This window comes from Zerene cesonia, chromosome 13 (genome assembly GCF_012273895.1).
Source record: "Zerene cesonia ecotype Mississippi chromosome 13, Zerene_cesonia_1.1, whole genome shotgun sequence".
In the NCBI taxonomy this organism is placed as follows: domain Eukaryota; kingdom Metazoa; phylum Arthropoda; class Insecta; order Lepidoptera; family Pieridae; genus Zerene; species Zerene cesonia.
In genome coordinates this window covers 5,074,561-5,101,205 of record NC_052114.1, presented here as the reverse complement: position 1 = coordinate 5,101,205, position 26,645 = coordinate 5,074,561, and the positions used below count along the sequence as shown (strand labels likewise).

Sequence of the window (26,645 nt, the reverse complement as noted above, 5' to 3'; positions counted from 1 at the left end):
CCAGTGACATATTTTATAAAGATTCTTTAGGCATATTTAGCATGAAAAACGCTAAAACGGATTCAAAATATATAGTTAAAGATATAATCTAATCGAAAATAAATTATCGAAACCATGTTCAGGCTCAAAACCATTTATAACAATTTTTCAAATACATCGCATCAGCACATGATACAATGTACACAATGTATACAATACAGGGTGTATTGTATCCTCATTTGTTTTTGCACAAAGTTCCCCAAAGGCTAAACATAACTATTCATCGGTTCAGATGCCGAATCAGAATTTAAAACCTCCTTTTGTTATTTTACCTATGTTGTCTGTTAATATTTTTCCTTGTAGGTGGCATTACAGAATTCAAACCTTTATACATATCAGTCTCTGCTTAAAACACAAGAAGTCATACTACTCAGAACAAAAATTTATGCCCCTTATACATTTACCGGCTTATTTTAATAAACGTTAATTCTGCTACTATTAACATCTCAGGGGATAATATTCGAAATATTATTTAAATGAATAGCAAAAAGTGATATCATATTTTACAAAGGCGGCATTTTTTAAACCCAACAATAGACTTTTACCTAAAAAAATATATTAAAAACTGGTATTCCAAATGTTTTAATAATAAACGGCAGAAAAATGTAAATGTACTTAATTAAAATTGATCTAAATAATTTATCTCATCCTTGTTTGAAGATCATAAATCTTTGATGTGTAGGTTACTAAGTCAATTTTATATTTAACATTTTGTTTGCTATGTAAATGGCGTAAATAAAAATATAACGATACATTTCAAAGTGCCACATGCTAATGTACCTTATTATTTTTTTATTAAGATACAATAATAAATATATGAAAACAACCCTTCTCGGGAGAGTGTATTCCCCAGTATGAGGTGGCTTAATGCCTTCCGAAGCGTGTTCGACTTTTTCATTAAATAAATATTATGCTCAAACTTATGCGCTAAGCCTCTTTTTTTTGTTCATTATTATTAATTTAAAAATAATCCAAAGTATATTTTTCTGAAATGAATAACTACTAATTAATGAGTATAGTTAGTGAACTATTCGAATCAAAATATGAACAAGTTAGTATTCAAAATGAATGAACAGCTACAGTTGATTCAAATTAAATGCTCAAGTAAAAATAGGACAGGAAACTGGTGGAACTTCATTAAAGTTCCTCTTTTTCAACCAACGTAAAAAAGAAGGAGGGATACATTTTTTTGGTGTTTGAAACCCAGAATTCTCGACTTTGTGAATCGATTTCGATGATATCATTTTTTAATTGTCAAGTGATGCCTTCCGAGGGTTAAAATTTGGTCTAGCTCTATTTCAATTCGAAGACATTTTAAAAGTTATTTCTTGTAAATAATTATTTATACTGTAACTTCTGTACCAATGTGCATTAGGAACTACGGGCCAATGTTTCCAATTACTTTGTGTGAGAATGTCACATTATGATCTCATCACGTGAAGTTTATGCTCGTTTACCTTCAAATTAATAATAAAAAAGCTTCATATTTTTCTCGAGACATGCCGGCCGTCTGAATGCAATACATTATGTTTTGTCTCAAACGTTTATCACTTTCGTTTTCCTCCACGTTATGCGAGTTTATTTAGTCAAACTTATTAATAATTTAGAAGATAAGCCGGAACTAATATAAATTCTTTTAAATACTTTATTTTCAGATGCTATATTAATTGTTTTGCAATATCAGATAACAAGCACACTTCCTCTTTCTTTATTTGTACAGACATTAGATGAACCTCACTAAGCGCAACAAAAATGATATAGAAGATTATTGAAATATGATATAAATATTCATACTTCTGTTAAAATGTTTTGTAAAGACAATATGCACCCACACACATATTGCTAGGTAAATACTTGTGTAGTGTGTCAAGGATGCGTCTTCACGTTGCGGTAAACGTCTAATTTTTATATACAAATTTTGTAAGCAATATAATATATCTTTAACAGCAAAAAATAACAGTTATGTATAGGTATAACAGTTTTAATAGCTTTGATATCATCACGGAAAATGATTTAAATTTGTTTTAATTTACACATAAAGCAGTTAAGGGCAATGAAATTATTCATAGATGAATGATTGTGGTCGAATCAATAGACCTTCGATTTATGAATAATTAAAAAATCCTATCTTCAATGTTTAAAAACAAAAAATATATAATAATGAATGATGGATTATTTACTATGACAAAGCAAGCAACAGAATTGGTGGTTTGACTTATACTAAACGATCACCACTGCCCATGAACGTTTGCAGGGATAGGGTCTCAGATAACGAGATGACGATGAAGAAAGGATTTTTGATGTGATTAATGGAATGTACTGAGAAAGGTGTGGAAAAGTTTACGGCCTCCGGCTCTCCCACTCATCGTACAAAATAGCATTTATATGCTTCTATTTCACGCCGATCTACTGTGGGTTGTAGTACTTCCCCAGTGTGAGGTTTGTTTCTAAGCCGAATTCGAAGACGAACCATGCCCGAGTCCCTCCCATTTAATAAATATTATCGTCTAACTTATGTGACAGGTCTTTTGATTGTTTATCTCCAGTTTAAATAAGACCTATATGTAATTATATAAGGGAATATAAGTAAATTCCTGCAAATAGACTAAGATAAAAGGCCTTTGCGTAATTCTTAACAATAATTAAAATAACTGTCTTTCGATTTCGGTATTCGAAAGTACAGGTAGAGGGAGCATATTTCGGTCAAATTTTATGATGCGGACCTGAAGTCTTTTTGTGTCTAGACTAGTGCAAATATTTGAAATAAATTGTTATGTAAGGTATGATCTATTATACGATCAAATCATAAATCTGCAAAACTAGAAAATATTGTCTGTCGTGGCGGCAGAAGCGCCCGCAGGCCTCTAAAACTAGTTCCGTTTAAATGTCAACGACTATTATTACCACCTCCAAAGAGGTCAGCGGGTCGAAGAATATTATGTGCAGTCGCGAATCTTGTGCTTTTGTGGAGTCTCTATGTCATTTTCTATGAACCGATGTATGATTCATATTTGTTGCAATATAATTTAAGCGCGCAAATAAATCAAGTTATTCTATTTTCGAATGTATATGCACCTATTAATTTATTGTGTTTTATAATAATTGGTAGATCGGTGCATTCCTTTTCTTTGTTTTCCCAATATCGTGACCGAAATGGTCATCACTTTTAAAAACTGGAAATATTATTTTATTTCGGCTACTATGAATGTTACAAGTTACTTGAAATATATACAATATGCATATATATATTGTTTATTAGTATCTGTATATAATATACATTTGTATTATTATATTTTTGATTAGTAGAAAAATTCTTATACAAGTTCAAAAACTGTGATATTATTAATAAAATATGTTTCCCTCAATTTATCAAATTGCAGAAAAATTATAAAATATTTGATGAGATTAACTAAACTAGCAATGCCATCTAAGGTTGGCTATCTAAACTAAGAAGTCGTGATAAATTTATGCTTATTTTTGTGAATCTTATATTGAATTTTAATTTCCTTTTATTGGTACTGCTTCCTTAGTATGACGCTAGATGGAGCTAACGACTGATACTGATAGGCTTCTCAGACTACAAAAGGAAAGGAGCAAAATAAAAAAGTTTTTTGTACAAAAGTATTTACATTAAACAGTATAAAAAGTCATTATTATATACAAAGTTATTAAATATATCACTTCAAAATACTAGGGCAACATTACTGATTGTAAAATCCCTCCGTTGACATCACTTTTACTAACTAGGAAGTAGGGAGTTTATTGTTGTGGTTGGGGTGGAGCTGTTGCAAGATAGGCGAGAGCGCGTTGGATGTCAGCCGGGACTGGGGGAGGGGTGGGTAAGTGGGCGCCCTGTGGTTGGAAACCGTTCTCATCGGCCGTGTAGGTCAGCTGGATGGGGGTACCATCGTCGCTAGTATAGCTCACATCCCCTTGAATTTGGAGGGCAGGCTCTTCAGCACCAATGTTTCTCAAGGCACCGTTGGTATTAGCAGAGATGCCGTTGGCGGTTTCGTAGGAGTACTGGAATGAACCATCCGGGTTGATGTTGCTGTCCTGACGGAGGATGGCGATAGGCTCTTGTCCTTGAGGAGCGGCGAGAGCGACCGCCAAAAGAGATAATGCAATCTGAAATAAAATTAACACCTTTTTAATTCTTTACCACACCAAAAAAGCAATATTTTTGTGTTATAAAATGATTTTTTCCCAAAAAAATTCCTTGACTAAAAAGAAGTCTCAAAATCCGTGAACTATTAAAGTATATCCAGTCAATTACACTCGCAGCACATTAATAATGATTACAATTTTTTCCATAGCTTCTCGCTTTGCCAATAGGTCACAACGTAATCAAAAGGTCACTGATACCAAGCAAAACTAAGCACTGACACTTACAATGGTTTTCATGTTTGTAATGAAATGTCGGTGAAGGCACTAGACAATGTTGATCTAACGTAGTATATCGGAGTATATATACGGGTGGAGACCCGTGCCACCTACCACCTCTGGGTGGTATTGCACCACATGCTTCGTCAGAATAAATTCGATGGAATTATGAACGGACATACCTGCACATTTATTAGATTGATATTTAAAAGTTAACATAAACTTTAACTACTACCGTTCGATATAATATATTAGTTTAAAAGTGTGCATATGTTATTATCATAAATCCAATTATAAAATGCATTTTGATTTCATAATTAGGAATCAAATATTTAATCAGGCATCAGGTATATAGTTAAGCAAATGAGCTTTTTTTCGCGTCACAGCGTTAGTTACCATACTTCTCGGAAACAGCTATTTTTACGCTATTTCATATTAATATTGGGAAGATTTGAGAACAAGTGGTAAACTATATAATTGTCTAAGCGATAAGTTACCAGTTTGCCAGTCAGCTAGTATTCATTTAAAAATAAGGAAACACGATTATTAATTGCCATTATTTTTCCACAAAATGTTATTTAACTAAATAAAATAATATTGTATAAGTAATTTTATATAGAGTATAAATATTTTTATATATAATGTTGATATGACGTCTAAAAAATTCATTTTCTAGGTATAAAGTAAATGAAAAATTTAAATATCTGCATTGATAACATGTCTTATTGAATTTTTAATCACTAATAATAAGTATAGCCTTAATTTACATGTCGATATACAGCTTTTTATATGTTACATACTTGGTATTTATTATATATGTGAGTAAGTTCTTAAAATTACATGACTTTTACATATAATAACATTAAAAGTAAGTCTTAGTTTGAATGTACGGTCCAAATATCATGATATAAACATAAATAGTTTAACACATAGCAAACGCATTAATTGTGTGGAAAAGGATGATGCAAATATAGAAATTTGCATTCGATAATGTAATCTGCAAACAAACGCCTTTATTGAACTTTCAAAGTGACCTATAACCACCACATTTGAAATCTAAACAAAAGTGTTTGTATTTCAACTTCTCGCCAGCTTTAGCATTATTGTTTACGATTGAACACACTACACTTTAAAGTTCATAGTGAAGTGTTTATTGAAGACGAAAAAGTCATATTATGTCATTTCATTTTAAGATTTTAATGCCGTTTCTACTTAATTGAAGTCACAATAATTTAAACCACATTGTTTAGTTTCTATCGGTTCAATAAGCCGAGGAATAGCCATAGCCAATACGAGGAACAACTTCAATTTTAGATCCAAATACAAATTATGTTCTGAATATGGAAAAAGTTTTACTTGTAGTAGTTTTACTATTACAAATACTGCTTAGGTCGGTTCAATGCAGTTTCATCGATTTCAGATGCTATCAATCAACAAAGGCAATAGGTGTTAATGAGCACTTAAACGTTGGTAAATATAAATGGTTCTTTGTGTACTTTGTCTATAAAAGGAAGGACAAGATGCTGAAAATAGAAATTGCATGCGACATGATATGCTGAATTGCTTTTTCATTACCTAATACGATTATATAAACTTGTATTATTATGCATTACCGAAACAATAAACTGTCCAATCAGCGTAGAAGAATCTTAAAATTACCAACAATGTCACTGCATTTATATAATGTACTACAGCGTAATATTATAGACACACACAGCCACGTCTCACAAAAAAGCAAATTACAAAATCTATCTACTTAACAAGAAAACCTATGCGAGTCAAAGTGCCATCAGGTTTTTATTGAGTAATTATATCAAACGCAACAAACTATTTTGTATCTGCCATAATCATTAATCGTTATATGCAATCATTCTATTCTTGAACGTCAAGGTAATTATTGAAATATTATAAGGCCAGCAGCAATAGGAGGAACACGCCAGCACTGTGTGCACCGTTGAAGGCAAATCGTCAATTCTGACATTTATGATTGGCACACACAATCCATACGCATCATTTACGAAAAATAAAAATACGAAGTCAATATGTAAACTTATTACGCCTTAAGAAATAAATGATTAATTGACGGTAAATACCCAAAAATAGCTATGGTATATGATAAAAATATATAATACTGAGCTGTAACTTACATTAAGAAATTAAAGACTTTTTAACGGATTTTAAACGCGATTTATTTATTATATTATTAACCCCATATTTCGAACACTTTACAGCGAGCGTGGTCGCGGAGAAAATCCGTTAAAAAGTCTTTAATTTATAAATGTAAAATACTCGCGTAAGATCAAACACAAGAAAATATTACATTAAGAATTTGTTCTAGTTTCATCATTTCTTAAAAATTATCCTCTTACAGGAAGGTAAGGTGTATCTAAATCATCCTACTAATATTATAAACGCAAAAGTTTGTACGTATGGATGGATGTATGTATGCATGTTTGGTACTCAATTAAGTATGGTACGTATATAGCTGGACAACTAGAATAACACATAGGCAACTTTTTATCCCGATATTCCTATGGGATACGACTTACGCGGGTGAAACCGCGGGACGCAGCTATTGTAAGATAACTACTGTATTTTTTATTATCATTCGTATAAGTCGGAAGCACATCAAAGAAACATTGTCTTTATAGGTAAATTCAGAGCTTAGCTATATTATAGCTTCATGGAAACATTTGGAAGAAACAAACATACAACAGTCGGTAAACGATTAAAAAAAACATTTCTGCTTATTCAAAGAATTGCCGACAGTCATTAAACCTCTATCAAATAATACTTAGTTTTAACTGTATAACCTTACTTAAATCTTAGATAATAATCATTATTTATAACGATTTTATTCTTCATGCGCCATTAACAAGGATTGATTTGATTTATTTTTATTAATATACTAAACTCTGGTCCCGGCTACGCCCGGATATCAAGATTCCTGTTTCATCTCAGGGGAGCATTTAATTGGGATAAAAAGTATCCTTTCACCCAAATCAGCTCATACACTACCTGTATACCAAATTTCATCAAAATCCGTTCAGTAGTTTCAGCATGAAATGAACGCTTTCTGAGCAATAACAATATTAACTGTATCTATAGTAGGAAATACATACTAATTTAAAAATATGATAGAACTACTACAAAGCGAAATTATTCGTTTTTATTATATTAAGGAATAAATTCCCAAAACCCATGGTCTATAAAGATTCATCTGAAGGATATTCCGTCTAAGTCATAACAATAATTGAATTGTTTTCATTCTTGATTCGACAAATTTACAAATATGTGGGAATACCATAACCAAAAACAATGCGCAAGCGTAATATTGTGCGGTTAGTAGAATTGATGATGCGAATATTTTTACAATAAATTGGATGCCTAACAATAATTACACAATTATGATATAAAATATGGATGAAAAACAAACGACATTAAGAAATTATGCCACATTCTTTTGAAAGCTTGTGTCTCGACACGGATTTATACCACTTTTTAATTACCAATTGACTGAGCATTCATTCAAAAGTAGGTATATGGTGTCATAATAATGTTATCAACCGATTCGGAAAATTCCACTATTGATTTTTATTTACAGTGTATTTCTATGGATTGACCTGCAAACACTTTTTCTACGGAATATCAATAATAATACAGTAATATGCTTTTATAAATAATCATTGCTCTTTTTTTAAATTGCCAGGAGCAAAACTGAATATTGCTGTTATATGCGATCCGAAGTAATATTAACTTTATTGTTTAAATAGATGATATCAAAAACATGGAAACATGTTATCTATAAGTTATCATTAATTTTCATATATCATGGAAGTCTAACAAAAATATAGTGAGCAAAAAAATGTTCTATTGGTTCAACGGTTCACGAATTAAGCATGAAATTATTTTACCTTATGCTTGGTCTAAAAGTCACTAGTTATTTGCTAAAATCTTATTGTAATGAAATGTATTACATCGCAAACAGGGAGTACATACGGCTCGATGTTTTTTTATTTTGTCTTAATTAAATATATAATAAAACTGGTTATAGATAATACTAGTAATATACAAAATTATTTTGAAACACACCATATTACGACATAAGTCATAAATATCGAAATATTGAACCACAAACGCGATCAATATAAATAAGCCAGACCAGTAAGCTGTAGGACTCCATATAACTTGTAGTATTCTTCAATCTTTATTTTTTTCTCTAGTTCCTCTTCCTCAACTGCTATTATAGATAATGTTGTTTAGATTTAAGACTTGGCATACAAGGCACCATTATATCCATAATACTTTTTTTGTTTAAATAGGATTGTGTGTCAACTTAGTTTACATTACAATTACAAGTAGAATCAATCCAATCAAATTAAACCATTCGGAAGAGGAAAGGAAATATAACAAAATTGGGAGACAAAGAAATTACGGTTAATCAGAAGTAGGGAAGTGGGAGCAGGGGAGGCTTAAAGTGCGAAAACTTTCTCGATTTTCGGCAAAGCACTAGTCTAATGAAAGAAAGTTCGATGCCAAAGTTGTAGGTACAGGTTGTCTTTTCAGATGATTACAAAATTTATGTGAAACTTGACGTGATGTACCTACGCATGTAAATCTTCAAAAACCTCATACTATATCTTCTTCAAAAATCCACAACGTAAAAATTTAAGTCCACAAGAGCAGCACTGCGAATAGAAAGTATACGAAAATAAAAGTTTTTTTTTTTGCAAGAAAGCTTTTCTAGCGAATACTATGAATATTAGCGAATTCTAGCGAATACTGTGATTCCTTGGATTCTTACATATATGATGATGACATCGATCTTTCTTCACAATTTAAATTTGGCATTTTTTAAATCGTGCTTCATACATAACTTTTACTTTATCACTTCTTTCAAAAAATAGTAATCGTGTAGTCACGATTTCTTGTTACTTTATTGCACAAGGCTCACGAACAATAAACGGAAAATGAATATTAAAATTACTCTCATCAAAATGAAGTGTATAAGTTACAATAAAATTAACGCATATTACCTTACCTTCTAAGGTAAGATGCGATTTTTTTAACCAACTTCTCTATATGTTTGAAAGTGTACAATACATTATTCTAAGGTAACGTACTATGTATATTTTTTCATTTTCTATTAATTTCTTTTACTCTTTCGGTTGAATTTGCCTGCGCGACATCCCATGCTTGTAGACTTATTATAAAAATTAAGAATTAACAAAATAACTTCTACAAGAATTAAACAGTGTGATTATTTGACAGCGCAATAATATAACAGAATTAACAAGACACATTATAATAAATTGGTTTATTTCAACTACAAAAATAAAAAAAATATATTTAAATTACTAAGTGGTACACTTCTATCTCGTAAAACGTATAAATACATTTCTATTATAATGGTTGGAAACTAAGTTTTAATAATAATTAAAATTTTATGAGCTTTCTTTTTGAGGGGGGGCAGTGGCGAGGTATTCGAGAGCCCTCTGGATAGCTTCAGGTACTGGGGGAGCTGTGGGGAGATGGTCACCCTGGGGCTGGTAACCGTTCTCATCAGCGGTGTACGTCAACTGAATGTTTCCATTTTCACCAGGATACTGGAATTGACCTTGCACTTCCAAAGCTTCGACATCGCCAACCTTCTTCAAATCACCTTTTTGATCAGCGCTGATTCCATTGCCGGTTTCGAAGGAATACTGATAAGATCCATCACCATTTATCTGGCTATCTTGGCGCAAAATTGGAATAGGTTCGGTAGGGGCCTGAGGAGCGGCGATCGCGACACCGACAAACAAGGCGAAAAATACCTGAAAAATAACATACACATTAACACTTTTAATTTGCACTTTAATCACTCTTTATACAACTGTTATTTTAGAAACACTTTTTTTATTAGCTTTATTTTAAATTAATGAATCTTTTCACTGCTCATCACACATGTTAAGCTTTAAACGGACCATCACAAATGAACACTTACAACAGACTTCATTGTCGGTATGACTGGTTGTCGAAATGTGATTTAAGGCTGAACAATGTATCGACTGATGCTGTCATGTCCTGATAATTTGAGTATTTATAGAGCCCCATTTGTCCACCTCCCGGCATTCCTAATTTCGTAATTCATTGCGATGTCGCAAAATCTATGAAATAAGTAAACAGTAGATGCATTACCTCGAATCGAATATGTCAACGTGGTGGCGCTACGTAACGGCTGTCAACAAAGCTAACGGCTTTTCCATTTGTTCAGTATTGACCTTAACGCAAGCACAGATGTTTACATGAAAGACATAATGCAGTTTCGCAGCACACGCTAAACACATAATCCATTAAAGTGATTTTGATCTAGGCGTAAAAATTATCACGTTTATTTAAGTAATTGTAGGGTGTAAAGACTTTCAAATAGTTGTTGACTTTAATTCAAACTCGGAATTGTATACCTGAAAGATGTATGTTAGTACAAAGTTAATCCATTAACTTTTGATAAGGTGTGACCTTTAGACTGAAAAAAAGGACAAATAATACTTTCCATTTATAAACCCATAACTAAAGCAATCCGGTACTTCTTTTTAAGCTATAATACCACAACAGCACCCACATCTGTGATATGGACATTTTAGCGTATGAGGTTAATAAAATAAATTCAGTCCTGTCTATTTGATTACAAAAATCTTTCTACTCCTTCTTCTAATTGAAGACCTTTACATGAAAACTTTTAAGTTTAGGTATTGACATGGCATTTTTATTCATGTCGACCAGTCATGAATATATTATTGAATCCACTAAAAATTTGAAAAATTAAATTTAGAAAGAAAACTTCGCAAACGCTAAAGAAACTAGAGAAACGCTTTTTGCCAGTTATAAATAAAATTAAAATGAATTATTTATAAACTTATGCAACTACAAATAAAGGCGTCATTTGGAATAATGTCTGCATAGAGAGATTACGAAATTAAATATAAAGATACAATGGCAAGATCCAATCGCATATGTATCGATGAATGCGCTATTATGTAATATAATATTCATTCTTATGAATAGGTATTCTAACAACAAAAGATTTCATAAATGTTATGTAAAAATCTGTAGGCTGTTTTAGTTTAGAGATTGTCTCGGGGCGATTTTCGTTGCGATACCATTTATCTTTCGGAAGTGGACCATGATTTATGACCATGGTAATATTTAAACTGGAGACCGAATCTCGTTCCAATTTCTTGATTTCTTTTCTATGATTAACAATGAACAATTCACTTCCTATGAAATTCCATCTCTTATTGTTGGCTTCTCGTTTTAATAGATTGTCATTGTCCTGGAATAATAAGTTACTCCATGCCAATTCGTCTCACGCTTGTCTCAATCTCGTCTTACATTTAGTGAGAGTTCTCTTTAAAAGCCGTTATTTTGAAGTCACAAAATCACACAAAAAATTTATTCATATGAATGAAATAATTGTAAACCTTGAAATAAAAATTTGATAAAAGTATTTTTCAATTTTGGAATATACAAAATCAATTTCGAACAAATTCAAAGCTTGTAAGCACGTTTTTCATAAAATATAGAATTAAATCAGACATTGAAGCAAAAAAAACGAACTCTAACTTTATATACTATTTAGTATAGATTATTTATTCTGCCATAGTGCACCCAGATAATCTTGTATATGTGCAATTTAAACGGAACTATATTGTATTCAGTATTCTTCTCAACCATTTGATCATGTCAAATGATAACTGATAACTATCTAGACATTCGTATGATTTATTTCCGCTTTATAATAATGCATTGGTATTTAGTAGCAACTCATATTGAACTCCGTAGAATCTGTTTTATATCTCTTACAATAGATTAATTACTATAATAATATTATGTAGTAGATAAGTGGAAAGAATATCTTGTTATTAAACAATACAATTTATGGTGTATGTTCCAATAAACATAAATTTAAATTTACATAAAAAATGTCCATTTTAATTATTATAATTACATGTAAAGCTAAACTTATTATATTATTATATACATTTTCAATGATATTTAGCCACAGAACCCTAATAAATACACTACTGAATGCTAAACATTGCTTGCTATCTTCTTGTAAGCGCTTTCATGTAAATTTTCGCAATATGATATTTTGCAGATTCTCCAATAAATCTTATGACAACGTGTGAATTAAATACTTCACTACATTTTTTAACATTTAAGTGTGTATTGGTTTTTTTTTGATCCATGAACATAAATAAACTACAGAAACAAACGGTATACAATGTTTGTGGAAGCAACAAAAGGAAAATTCTGAACTCCTGAAGTTTTCTATTACGCTCATAGGCCTGTGTCCCAGCATTGGAAATATGTATGGGCTGATGATGACAAAGTTTTCTATTCATAGTTTAGAAATTTATCATTAAATCTAATTTGTGCAAAAGAGATCTTAAAAACAATCGAATTTATTTACTATACCGGCACCTATACTATATTATTTCAAAGATCAACATGACCAAAAATGATATAACTCATCATTACTCTAACCTGTCAAAACGGCATTTCACGCATATCGATTTTATTATATAATAGAACTCCTTCACTAGGATATTGTGAAAGTAAATATGTAAAAAGACAAACAGTGGTTCCGGTGCAGCAATACACTATACGCGTCTGGGTATTTTTACGAAATAAATGTAGACAGAATTACCATTTACGCTATTGCTTAATAACAACTATTCTTCGTATTTAATCACAAGCCTTAACTGATTAAATGCCGCTTGGGAGAACTGACGGTAAATTATTATTATTATCTTTCATATTGCTACAACTTGCCCCAACGCATCGGCTATTTAAAAATTAATCATTTTCCATGAATCACTGCATATGAAGATGTAATAAGTAGATATGTGAAGTTTATGGCAATGTGATAGTCTGGCGACCTTGACACGCGGACGGGGAAAGTGAACCGACTGGTTATTGAGTAACTCGGGTCGGCTCTTGACGAACTTATACTTACAGATTCATCAACACCTCCGCATTATACGGCTTTTCTTTGTATTGTGTTACTTCAAGGAAATTATTATAATTATATAATAATTATCTCTCTCTACCTTCTCCTAATAACTTAAGTTTAGGTGGATGCTTATAAAGCAATGTTGTTTACAGAGCCGGTATCCTATCCCTCTCCCTTCCCAGTTCATTCCTCGAATCCCTTCAACGAAACTCTCCTTATCCCTTACTGATTAAAACCGGGCATTAGCAGAAGCCCTCTGTAAGTGTTCATGAATATTGCTGATCTGATCATGCTGATTTTCATCAGGAGCTAGAAATGAGTATTTATAGTCTCACTTAGTATAAATCAAATTCTGCAGATTAAATTATCCAACGTTACTCGTACTCTCTATATTTTCTTGCCTTACAATAAATACGTTTAGGATATATATCACACCGCAATAATATAATTTCAGAAGAAATGTACTGAAATTACACGCACTGAGAACTGCGAACCTTGAATCTAAGTCGATGTCAAACTAACACATTATAATTTTTTTACAAATAAAGTTTAGGTAAAGTGTTAATGAAAGTATTAAAAACCTTATAGAACATTTTACAACATCGGTTCATAGTTATCAGTCTTTTGTTTTATCCTGATCTGTGTGTTTTCGTTTATGTTATTAGACGTCATGTGTTTTCGTTTACTTTAACAACAGTTGTAATGAGGTAGAGAATATTTAAAAATCATATTTCGAATATAAACTCGTGACCTTTGATCAAAGTCGAAATCATAAACCGCTAGACCACAACTTTTGTAAAGGTTATAAACAAGCGATGTAAATAAAACTGATATGATGTTGTACATTTCATTCTAGTCATATTTAATTACTATTTTACATAGAAAATACATTTAAAATCAATAAATATGGAAATTAATATTAATTATATTGTATAATTAATAATTTAACATCTACAGAACTACAGTTCATCACATATAAATATACATATATAATATTGTATCATAGAGAATGAGCCTCATTTTCTGGTGCATTATTATAATGACCAAAATAGCAAAGATAAACTCTTAAACTTTTATTCGGTTGAGTTCTGCCGCCGGAGTAGGTGCAGTGGCGAGGTAATCCAAAGCCTTTTGTATATCTTCAGGGATAGGAGGCGATGTAGGTAAATGAGCACCACGCGGTTGGAACCCATTTTCATCAGCAACGTATTGCAATTTTATTATCTGGAAAATTACATTATTAACCAATTATAAAATCTCTTTCATGACTCCACATCCTCATACTATAATTATATCATATAGCTAGTTATATAAAATACTTATGGAAAATTTAAATGCTCTGTTTTTAAATGTTGAACCTGAAACGACTTTCAATTAATTTTATACAGACATAGAACACACAGAACACACACAACACAGAACAGAAAGCGCAGTAGCACAATACTACTTAGAACAATGACTAGCCGACATTGATAGCGAAAACTGACTTAAATTACGTATTATTAGGTATAATATATAGTTTGTAGCCGGTATTGTCGCTTACAAATCAAGAAAAATTGCGCCTAACAATATTCTTTATTCATAAAGTCTAATACAAAACTTACTATTTATGTATAAGGCGTCTATAGAATTAAAAGCGAACAGATATTGAAAATTACTGAATTAAATCTCGGTTGTATTCAGATTTTAGTTGCGGGGGGTCTTGTTTATAAGAATAATATTAGACATATAATAAATATATACAGATAAAAACACAAGCAAATAATTAGGCGAGTAATTTATGGAACAATGAAACAGTACATACTAAATAAATAAAAAAGTAATGTGGGGTTGAACCCCTGTCCTCTGATTACGCCCATGAATACAATAACTTGTAATTAACAACATGACTTGTTGATTGTTGTTGATGAATAGTTGAGAATAATTTGAATCCTTCATTCCGTTTTCTACACCGCGCTACGTGTTACATGTTACGTGTCTAGCAATGAGGTTATCCAAATATAGCTCTAAAATAATCTGTTAAGTTAAAAGTCATTTTGGTACAAGCCAATAATAAATTATATATTTACTTGTCCATCAGGTGCAGTATATTGATATTGTCCTTGTGCTGACAGGGACTCTTGTTCGGGAATGCCCTGGTTCTTTATAGAACCCGCTTCCTCAGCTGCAATTCCATTGCCCGTTTCGTAACTAAAAATCAATTTAATACTTAAAGTATAGTACATACAATAAACCTATTAATTACAAACAAGTATAATTAATAATGTGCATAATCTTTCATCATAATAGTACAAAAAAAAAATATCATTTATACATTATGTAGCGCGTAGATATAGAAGTTTTTACATCCCGTTGATTGTATTGATTGCTTCTTTAATTACTCTAAGAACCTAATTTTATTATCACAATACTAAATTGTTTCTATCATCTTTACCATACATATTTAGATTTTTACGATTAAGCTTCTTATTTTAGTAAAATAGTTTTATAATTTCTATTGAAAATAAGATATGTATAAAACTAAATTGTTAACAACTCATCTGTAAAGATGGCATGACCACTGAACTTTAGTCAGACGATCTAAAGCTACCTACTTGTTGGTAACAAAACAATTAAACAAGTTTTACAATCTTTTAGATAATATTTGACGATAAACCAAAACTCATCATCGTTTAAATATAGTAACATGAACTGATTACTAGGTGTGGTCGAAGGTCTCGTGGGCGTAAAATTGTTAATTATTTCTTTAACGATTAATATTTAAAAGGTAACATCAAATTGCATAACAAAATACATAATATACTATTAAACTCAACAGGACCAATCAATATTTACATTAAATATTGTTTCGCTTATGTTCGTTGATATTTAATTGTCTTTAGCAATTTTTTTTTTCATTTTATTAAAAAAAAACACATAGAGCTTTCTCATTGTGGTTAGACAATGAAAGCTTTTTTGACCGAAATATTTCTAATCCTACTATAATATTATAAATGCGAAACTTTGTAAGGATGTGTGTGTATTTGTTGCTCTTTCACACAAAAACTACTGCACCGATTGCAATGAAATTTGGTACGTAAACAGCTGGATATATTATATTATATTACTCCGGGATATGGACTTACGCGGGTGAAACCGCGGGGCGCAGCTAGTACATTTATAAAGTAACTAACGTATTGTGTGATGCTTATTATTATCTTATAATTCAACTGCAAAAATTATCTCCAATAGAGTTATGAAGAATTTTAATATTAGCAAACATTTTCTCGTACAATGTCTACCAAGATATCGGTATACTTCGATAAATTGGCTTTTATACGTGTATATAGAGAGAGATATATATTCTTTTTGGTGACAGTGATTTTTTTTTTTTATTTACTTACTTCCATCTATAAGATCCATCGGGATTAATAACTTGTTCCTGTCGTACAATCGGTATTGTTTCTGTTGTATAGGCTTGTTGTTGTTGTATGTAGTAGGGTTGAAAGTTGTTGACGTCAGCAGCTACCAGGCAAATCCCCAACGTTAAAATGAACTACAAAATAATCACGAATGAGTATGAAATTGTACGTTTATCGCTGCGATTAAATAATGATAATTGATTAATTATTATAAAATTTGATAAAAATAACACATATATAGACAAATTCTAAACTTAATTGTTGAATAGAAATAAAAATTGTAAAATAAGTAGCAATTTCCAAAATTAAACCGATTGCAAACGATTTGGAAGCCGTTGCAACGCTGTTTTCTTTGTGAAGGCTATATGTTTAGCTCTCTATTTCTAAAACTACAATTTTATTTCAACTGAATTAATTTTAATGATACTTCGACGACGATTTATAAGTTGTAGTTTACTTAACACATTTAAAACGAAATCATTTCAATCCAATTTGTATTCTTTGAGTTATGCGTGGTTAAACAGGCCCAAAGTTAACAAACATATGTATGTGTAATTATGCAATTATGAAATTAGGCTGTGCCTAATTTCTTAAGAAGCTTTATAGTATTCAAAAACTCCAATCTGACAATATTACATTCATACTATTTTTGAAGTCGGTTAATTACAAATAACTTCATAGAGTTTACAGCAGCAGTGAAGTGTGTAAAAATTAAAACTCTACTAATATTATGTAATTCAAAATGATTGGGACAAAACAGTCGTTGAAAAAGGTAATAATAACAACACATTGAACTAAAAAGCTTTACAATGTGTAAAATCTGCGCTTTCCTAACTGTTATATGTTCGATAGCTTAGTATGGGAATACCATAGATTATATTATGTATTGAAAAATAAATAAAAGTATAGAGACTGTTCAGCAATGACGAATAAATATTTTAATTCTACAAACGCGCTCTAATGAAGAAGAAAATTTAATCATGTGTAGGTACTTACAAAAGATTTCATGGCGATTTTAGAATATCCGATTGCTATACTTGAATGCACACAAAATGCAGGAAGGAGAATGATGCACATGAGATTAACCCTCGTATTTATATGAAACTTTTGTGGCAATTACAGTCTGCCACGTATGCAAAATTCATATTTTACGGTCGGCTGTTGACAAAGAATGGGTACCGAGGGGCGTCCCTTATCGAGATTCTACGTGCAGCATGGCAGTTGAATATGAAACCAGTCACTGTATGATTGACATTGCATATTCAATCTTATTTTTAAGCAATGTAAGCTTCATAGATGCTGTCGACACATCATAAAATAATGACAATACTACACACTGTAGCAGGAAAACAAAAAGTGAAAATTTAATATGCATGTTTCCTTTTCAATGATTTAAACAAAATTTTCGTTGTAATAATAAAACTTGCTTTGCTCTTAAAACTATAATATATGTAGAAATACCAACGAAATTATTTATTATTTCTATGAATTAATAAGTTTGCTATGTTACTAGATTATCCTAGCCTATCCTACTAATATTATAAATGCAAAAGTTAATGAGGATGAATGTATATGTATGTGTATGTTTGTAACTCTTTTACGCAAAAACTACTAAAAATATTGCTATGAAATTTAGCACGTAGGTAGCTGAACAACTGGAATAATACATAGGCAACTTTTTATCCCGATGTTCCTACGGGATACAGACTTACACGGGTGAAACCGCGGGGCGTAGCTTGTTTATGTATAATACTTTATTTGATCGATATTTTTCCCATATGAATTTAAAAATCTTAATTATTTAATTTTTTTAAAAGTCTGAATACAATTATGAGAGATGATATGGCATATATAAGGATAATGGTCCTTAGCTTTTCTACTATGTAACATTATACATAGCAATGTGATTCTTGGTATATGGGCGATAAAGCGAAATTATGAATACAAAAAACCGCTTTAAGGTGCATCACTGCAAACCAGTCGCAAGACAAGCGTGTGACATACTTCAACAAGGTTTTTTTAAAAGAAATATTTATTGATCTTGCCTCATCAAGCCTTCATACTCGGCAATAAAATATTGATCTTGGACATTTATTAGCCTGGAGCCATTTTTTTTATGATCTTCCTTCCCACTTGAGATTGTGTTACTAATTATGCTTGTTGTAATTATTAATCATTGTACAATAATTGATTAGATTCCACGCTGAACGACTACTTAATATAAAAAGTTTTATCACAATCGTTTTTTAATACTCCTATTGAGCAGCTTCCAAAAATATATTAAGATTTTAATCTATTATAATTGAATACCACTAAAAACAATACAGTGCAGATGTATCTAGAGATTACGATGTTAAATAAACAAGAATTGAAATAATCAAATCATTAGTACAATAAAAAGTTTATCATCATCTTTATTAAATCCACATATATATGACAACAACCAGAAGTTGCTTTTAAGAATTACACAGATTTTTTATATCCGTTAGCGAGGTTTCCTGCAAATGGATTGTATTGATTATATCTAGGATCATAGGCCCTGAGGGGATTATATTGATTATTGTAAGGATTACGATAGTTGATTGGATTATAGCCATTGTAGCGGGGATCGTAAATGTCTCCATTATTGTAGGCTGCTGGTGAAAAGGCGGATGACACTCTTCCGTCCGCGGGTATATGCACTCCGGCCGTTCTGAATCCTGGTGAAGTAAAAAATGATTACTTTTATACATAACTAACTGCTCCTCCTCCTGGCCTATTTCAAGGGGAGACAAATCCGACAACTATAATAGTTATAAGTGGTGTCACTTAAACGACTTTACTTTATATACATATATAGATATAGATTGATTATAAATGAATTTATGAACACACTTAATAAACTATCGTGTCCAAATTCAAAGGAGGTTCTAAATTCCACTGTAATTCTGTTTGAAATTGTAGTCATTTGGTCCCGTTTTCGAATCTGGAGTGGTAACTTTTTTTGTAGAAGAGAATTATTTTACACAAGAACAGATATTACACATAAAGTCTACATTTTATACTATCTGTTTTATTAACAATTCTATACAGGAGCATTTTTGTGTTTTTTTTTTCATCTGTAAGTTTATCTAGCAGTAATTATATTAATTGTTTTATGTAATCCATACCATTTTCATCAGCAACGTAGCTCAATTGAATTGGAATACCTTCTGGTGAGGTGTACGCATAGCTACCTTCAACGACCTGAAATATTTAAGAATTATACAATTGCTTGATTATGGCTGTGGTTTGTCATTAAATCACTTTATTATAATATAATTAAAGCAGTAAAAAAGTATAGTTCCTCGGTAATTTATAAGATAAAACACAAAATTTACATGACGTAATATATTTATTGCAATAATATATAAGAATTCGGAAGCATACCTGTGTTCCTTGAGGGGATCCAGTATTGTCAATATATGCATCTTTTAAGAATCCACTTTCTTGTGCTTGTTTTCCATCACCAGTAGCAAAACTGTTCATTAAAATATGTATTTAGTTTAGAATTGTCTAACATATGGGTACTACAATTGATGCCATTATAAGAAACATTAATAAATCCAACTGTGAAATGATGATATTTATCAGAAATGATATAAATTTTCTGCTTGGTGTGAATAAAATACTTACCTGTATGAATAACTTCCATCAATAGCACGATTATTAGTATAGCTCAAAATGGGAGCAGTTGCGCTAGCTGGGTTGTAATAAGGGCTCCTATACCCATTGTATCCTGGATATGCGTTATTTAGCCCAGCGACATAAGGATTGATCTCTGGAGATATTTTTCCAATAGTTGTAATTGGCGCAGCTGAAGTTGTGGCCACAGGGAGGGGTACGCTTGCTACCGCTTGATAACATAACGCGCAAATGATTATTGATCGAAACATCTAGAATAAAATCACATTCACTTCATCATCGCATAATTAACACAAGAACACCTAATGATTTAATAATTTGGTAACTTAAATAGTATCCATGAAACCACTTTTTATATCTATTGATCCTAAAACTTCTAGTAATCCTGTTAGCACAACACAAGTACAGCCTTTTTCATAATACCTGCCTTGAAAATCCTTAATTATTGAAGAAAAATAATTTGATAATCTTATAAATTTGAATAATATACATGCAAACGCATACTAATTCGAATTAATTATTGTAGGCGGAAAAACTTTATAATCCGCGTGAAATAATAACCATATTTGAATTGTAACAATGCGTAACCATTTCTGAGATTATGAGCTAGTAAATAATAATTACATTAAAATTACCTTTTTAAGAACGTTATTTGGAGCCGACTGCTGTTGTTATGTTCACTTTGCTTCTGTTGCTGTGGGATTTGGATATTCCATTTATATTTACAATGTATCTTGAAGCTGATATTTTTTACTATAATATTACTCAAACGTGACGCTAACTCACATCCCTTTTACTAATCATTTGTTATTATCTTCATTTATCTCAAATTTGCTGATCGTGGGTTAAGGCACAATTTACAAATAGCATGCCAAATTTACACCTGAAATTGATTTAAGTGGTACGAGAAGAAATAAAACGATCGTTATTATTGGAATAATTTTCCATTCTTACTCCATATAAAGATACATTTATACTGCACCTAGAAGCAAATAGGTAAGAACGTTTTATTTCATAAGAGCTAAATGTAACGATTAGTTAAATTGCTTCAAATACTAAGTCTACCTATTATGTAGAAAGAAATGGTAATAACACTATTTATAAATGCAATATCTTCCATATTAAAATATTAGAGAAATTTAGATTTTTTCCGCTTAGAAGAAAATGGGATCGCTTAGAAGAATATTTTTAAACAGTATTAAATTACTAGCCCCCGACTTAAAAATTACCGTGCTTTGTTTGATATGTACTTATTTGAGTCTATTTGTCGCGGGTTAGCAGAGATTTTATGACCAGCAAATGATCTCATTACCATTATCATTTTTCGTAAATATCATAATTTAGAGGTTCTTTAAATGAATATTATTTAGTAACTAGTCGTTTTATTGAATTATAAAAATATTTACTTCTTAACAATCTACTTGATAACGATGCGAGTAAAATCGTCCGTATTAAAAATGAATATACTAGTCTATGATAAAAATGAGGATATAACTTAATAAAGGCACACTTTACTTAAAGTTCATCATCATCAGCCCATACATGTTCCCACTGCTATCTCTCTAATCCACCACGAGGGCGAAGTGCGGGTTGGGAGATGTCACATGTCGTCGAACTTTTAATTCTTGGACATGCCGGTTTCCTCACGATGTTTTCCTTTACCGTTTAATGCAGTGGTGATGTTATCCACATGTGCAGATAAATTGAAAAATCAATTCATTTCCTGCACGCTCGTCCGGTCTCGAACCCCGACTTATCGATTTTGAAGTCTGAGGTTCTCACCACTGAGCCACCACTGCTTTCTTAAAGTTACCTTAAGTTAATTGCCATTAATATAAGATATATATTTTAAGTACTAGCATAAAAACAGCGAGTATTTGTACTTATAAAAATAGCTTTTCAAGACACATTTGATAAAACCACCATAAAACAATTGCAGATGTTGAATTAATCTAATTAAAGAAGGTCAAAACATTTGTTCTCATTAATTTCGGCACTTAAACATGATAGATAAAGATCTAAATGTCAATTTAATTACATAATTACAGAAGGCTACTTTAAATTTTGTACGCATTGTTTTATTTTTTAGTACGAAATTTACATTGATGTTTTATAATTGTCTTTTTAAACTAACCGATGTGATCACTAGCTCCAGAAATTCTTCAATTTTAGTAACTTTAGTTGCCCAATTTTGTCTCGAAGTCAAGTTGTTTATGTGTATATCCATACACTTTTTTTGTAGTGGGGAAATCTTAAATAGATACACACGGCCACTGGGAAAAGGACCTGTGGATCATGTCGGATTCCTACCGACTAAAACCCCACTGTGTTCCGTCGAGCCGCTTTATTGAAGGGGTCACGGGAGTTGCTCAGTATACATCCGCGACCCATATATCCAAACACTTAAGTAACCTAAACCTTGTATTTTCTACAACTTAACAACCGTTTTCAACATTTTGTTGTTGGTCTAGTATTTTTTCTTTATTTCGTACTTGCTGTAACCCGCGGCATGAATGTACCAAGTAGCCTATGTGCTAATCCAGACTGTAATCTCTATCGGCACCAAATTTCATAGAAATACGATTAGCTGCTTACGCGTGAAAGAGTAGCAAACACCAATATATCCATATTTACAAACGCGTTTATAATATTAGAAGGATTTCAGTCAATTTTTCCTTTTTAACGTTCAAATAATTATAGTAATAAATCAGGTGAAAATTGAACAGCTTGATTTATTCTGCATGTTATGACTTTGGTAAAAGTTGTTGCTACGATATTATTCACCTATTTGTCAATACTAGTCTTACTAGCATATCAATAACCATTAATAGATTAATATTATAATATGTAGCACCTATATTGTGTTATTTGATGTATATTTCGAATTTCACCCTCTAAAGCTACCCCCCACGTACATGATAAAGGTAAGTCTGCTCTGCTATTTTAAAATTTAATGCATTGTAATATATCTTTCTTTAATAAAATATGATTTATTTTATCTTTACTGTATTAAAGAGAAGGAATATGTGTGTTGAAATATATATTGTGGAAAGTCTTCTCTCAGCTTACAAAATCAATCAAGCAAAACATAATTTCCGGTAAAAATTACAAATACGGATAACTAGGGTATAATATACGTCATAATCTGTAATATGCCTTAATTATATTCGCACAGGGCCGTCTTAGACTGTGCTGGGGCCCTTGGGCACACAAGAATTTGGGGCCCTTTTGGAATGTAAAGAAAGTGAAATACATTTTTTTACTGTGATCTGCTTTATTATGGGTAATCTAATCTAATATAATTAATGATTTTGAAGGTTTTTCCGTGATTTCTTTTTGAGCTAAAATTTTTTTTCTCTTTTGTGAACCGCTTAGATATGTTCTTTTCGACATAATGAAATAATATTTAAACGAACAAATCAATAGTTCTATTAATTTTACCCAAATTCCATTAAACAAAATTAAATCACGACACTTCTGTGAAAATAAGTGATATATTGAGTAATAACTTTAGGTAAAAAGTTTCGACTGAAAGTTTTTCATAATTTATCCGGGGCCCAACCATAGACAAAGTCGACATTTTTTATGGTCGCTTGAATTTGGCATTGTAGCGGTTTGCATGGATGATCGCTAGATAGTATTCTTAGTAAATTAGGTAGGATGCGTTCAGAAATACTTTTAAATTACCGAATAACTGAATAAAAAATCAAATGATATGTAAGTTGAAAATAGACATTATATACTCTAGATTATAAAATTTATAAACTCAAGTAATTGTCTGGTAAGTTATATCAGACCAAAAACAGCCCTTTAGTACAGCCAAAAAGCGCACTAAGTTTAAATTAAGGTAGAAGCTACCGTGTCTATATACCGCACACAACCGAGACCCTGTAGGCTTGATGTCACTCAAATTCATATAAATATATTGATTCGAATAAATCTAAAAATAAACGATATTCGGGCATTGAGAAAAGTGTAATGAGTATTTTGAGATTAAATGTGAGAGAAATTGTCGGCCCTTCGGGGCCCTCTGAGGAAGGGGGCCCTGGGCACTGGCCCCTTGTGCCCTTATGGTAAAGACGGTACTGTATTCGCATCGCATCGCATATACAATTATATTTTCAGGACCACAAAATAATTTAGTTCTCCTTTTCAGATTTAAGTTTTTTTCCCTAGTTTGCATATAAAATATTGCACATTAATATTAAAAGAAGCTTAAGTAGTGCACAAAATGCAATGAAGTCCTTAATTTTACATGTGGGAGTCGAGCACGCTTCAACACGAATTAGGCTAATAAATATTGTTTTACATTCTTAAAAGCTTTTATTAATTTACGCCTCTTTGCTCGTCTTATGTTAAAGGCGTAAAGAGTCAGACAAATTTCATTTAAATGTATTAAATAATTTTTCTATTGTGTGTTTTACAATAATGGGTTGTATCATATGACTCTTCGCATTTAAACATATATAGAGCTTGGGGTGCCTTACTTAGTCGGTATTCGTGCCAAATATTTTCTTTAGTTTTTTTTTTTATTAATCTGTATAATTTGATCAAGGATTTGTTACATTTAAAGCAATGCTGCGTAATTAATGTTTTTTTTTAATAATAATTGTTTTAGTAATATGTTATGTGCTTAGAAAAACATAAATCGTTACATTCTACATAAGAAGCGTAGTTACAATAATTTTTTCACATTGACTTATTAATTTTGATTATTCTATCTTATTAATATTTGATGATTTGTCATATTAAAAACAAAATTATAATTATTTGCAATAGCATTGTGATTGTTAACCGTATCGTAGGTAAATAAACACACGTATATGATAGTAAATATTCACTGCATATATGTCACGAAAAATATTTAATAAACTGTAGACAAAACGTCCAATTCATTCTTTATGCATAAGATGGTAATATGTCGAAGATAAAAGGAATAAATTATTAAAAAAAAATGTACCGACTTGAAAATCACTCAAAAGCGAAAAATAAATAAATATAATAACTAAAGCTATACCCATTCATGTATATATGTAAGTACTCCTCTATGTATATTGTAATACTATGAAGTAAGGAGGTAATATCAATCTTTGACTTGGCTGGCATCGACTTCATGTGCTTTTCTTTGCTGTTAACCGTGGAAGAGTTCTCTCACTGGGAGTCAAACCTAGGGGCAGCAGTAATGTCACAATGGAGTTTATTACAGGAAATCTTACTGTTAATCCATTTACAAAATTTCGTGTCTTTGCTCTTCGCCGTTGAGGAATCCCGTTTTCCACTTCCTGACTCCACAGTCCATCCATCATAAGATAAATTCAATAATACAAGATTAATATATTTATATAAAGTTACATACAAATGTAAACTTTAGCCTAATCGGACACTGGAAAGTGGGTCATGGTCACTCTCTTCTAAGATTTAACTTCACTGTGAATTAGTTACTTTTTCTTCGATTTTTCACTATCAGATCCTGACTTGATAGTAATGGGACCACCTTTAGTGTATACTCTTTCGAACTAGATAAAAACATCTTATATTATAATTGATGAAGTTGTGGTGTAACAAACACAAAAAAAATACATGCAGACGAACATCTAATCTCCTGCTTTTCATTTTGAGAAGTCGGTTAAAAATTAAATTAGCATCTATGCTTCATTTTATTTAAAAATAAATTTGCCTAAAGATTACAATTAACACTTATGGTGCATATACAAATTCAGGTACGTTATTCGCCTCTTAATCCGACTCTTCGTTCCCATACAAACATGTTCACTATATAAGTCTGTGTGTTCTTCCCAAAAAACGTTTTTTTTATGCGAATACGCCTCTTCAAGTCGGAAACTAGTGTCCTGTTTACAGATATGGGTATTCGTTACTCGCTTCACTTTTCGCAATAATGTGGTCCATTTCCATTTTAATATTACATAGAACATTTTACAGTATAGCAAGTAGAGGATCTTTGTTCCTGATGTTAAATGGTCTCTATCTCCCATTAATAATCACTATACATTACATTGGTGGTTTAATGTTAGTGTCTTCTTAATATATTATTATCTTATAGATAGAAGATAATAGAATAACAGACTCTTTTCTTGAAGGTTCGGAAACACCGAGAAAGTCCAAAGATTCGCGTAAGAAAATTACATGTGGAGCATTCCTCA

At 31.3% G+C, this 26,645-nt stretch overlaps 3 protein-coding genes across 3 annotated transcripts; all 3 read right to left on the bottom strand.

Annotated features, from left to right (window-relative positions):
* Positions 1 to 3,670: 3,670 nt before the first annotated feature.
* Positions 3,671 to 4,490, bottom strand: LOC119831159 (larval cuticle protein LCP-17-like). The gene is made up of 2 exons (XM_038354432.1): positions 4,432 to 4,490; positions 3,671 to 4,167 (listed from the first exon to the last, which is right to left on the bottom strand). Exons 1-2 carry the CDS (start codon positions 4,441 to 4,443, stop codon positions 3,799 to 3,801), a joined length of 381 nt encoding a protein of 126 aa, XP_038210360.1. The 5' UTR covers positions 4,444 to 4,490; the 3' UTR covers positions 3,671 to 3,798.
* A 5,244-nt stretch (positions 4,491 to 9,734) lies between these two features.
* On the bottom strand, positions 9,735 to 10,580 carry LOC119831176 (endocuticle structural glycoprotein ABD-4-like). Its single transcript, XM_038354459.1, has 2 exons — positions 10,409 to 10,580; positions 9,735 to 10,238 (listed from the first exon to the last, which is right to left on the bottom strand). The coding sequence occupies exons 1-2, from the start codon at positions 10,418 to 10,420 to the stop codon at positions 9,867 to 9,869; spliced, it is 384 nt and encodes a 127-aa protein (XP_038210387.1). The 5' UTR covers positions 10,421 to 10,580; the 3' UTR covers positions 9,735 to 9,866.
* A 3,675-nt stretch (positions 10,581 to 14,255) lies between these two features.
* On the bottom strand, positions 14,256 to 20,735 carry LOC119831274. The gene is made up of 8 exons (XM_038354571.1): positions 20,476 to 20,735; positions 20,230 to 20,320; positions 19,971 to 20,046; positions 19,291 to 19,520; positions 17,818 to 17,925; positions 16,804 to 16,955; positions 15,490 to 15,610; positions 14,256 to 14,644 (listed from the first exon to the last, which is right to left on the bottom strand). Exons 1-8 carry the CDS (start codon positions 20,733 to 20,735, stop codon positions 14,486 to 14,488), a joined length of 1,197 nt encoding a protein of 398 aa, XP_038210499.1. The 3' UTR covers positions 14,256 to 14,485.
* Positions 20,736 to 26,645: the final 5,910 nt, after the last annotated feature.

Bases quoted from the DNA above. Each gene is read 5' to 3' on its own strand.
- LOC119831274 (XM_038354571.1), bottom strand. From the start codon at position 20,735: ATGTTTCGATCAATAATCATTTGCGCGTTATGTTATCAAGCGGTAGCA. The intron at 16,956-17,817 runs GTAAGTACCTAC...ATTATTTTGTAG, and splicing joins AAATCGCCATGAAATCTTTT to TTCATTTTAACGTTGGGGAT. The intron at 15,611-16,803 runs GTAAGTAAATAA...ATTGATTTTTAG, and splicing joins GATGGATCTTATAGATGGAA to TTACGAAACGGGCAATGGAA.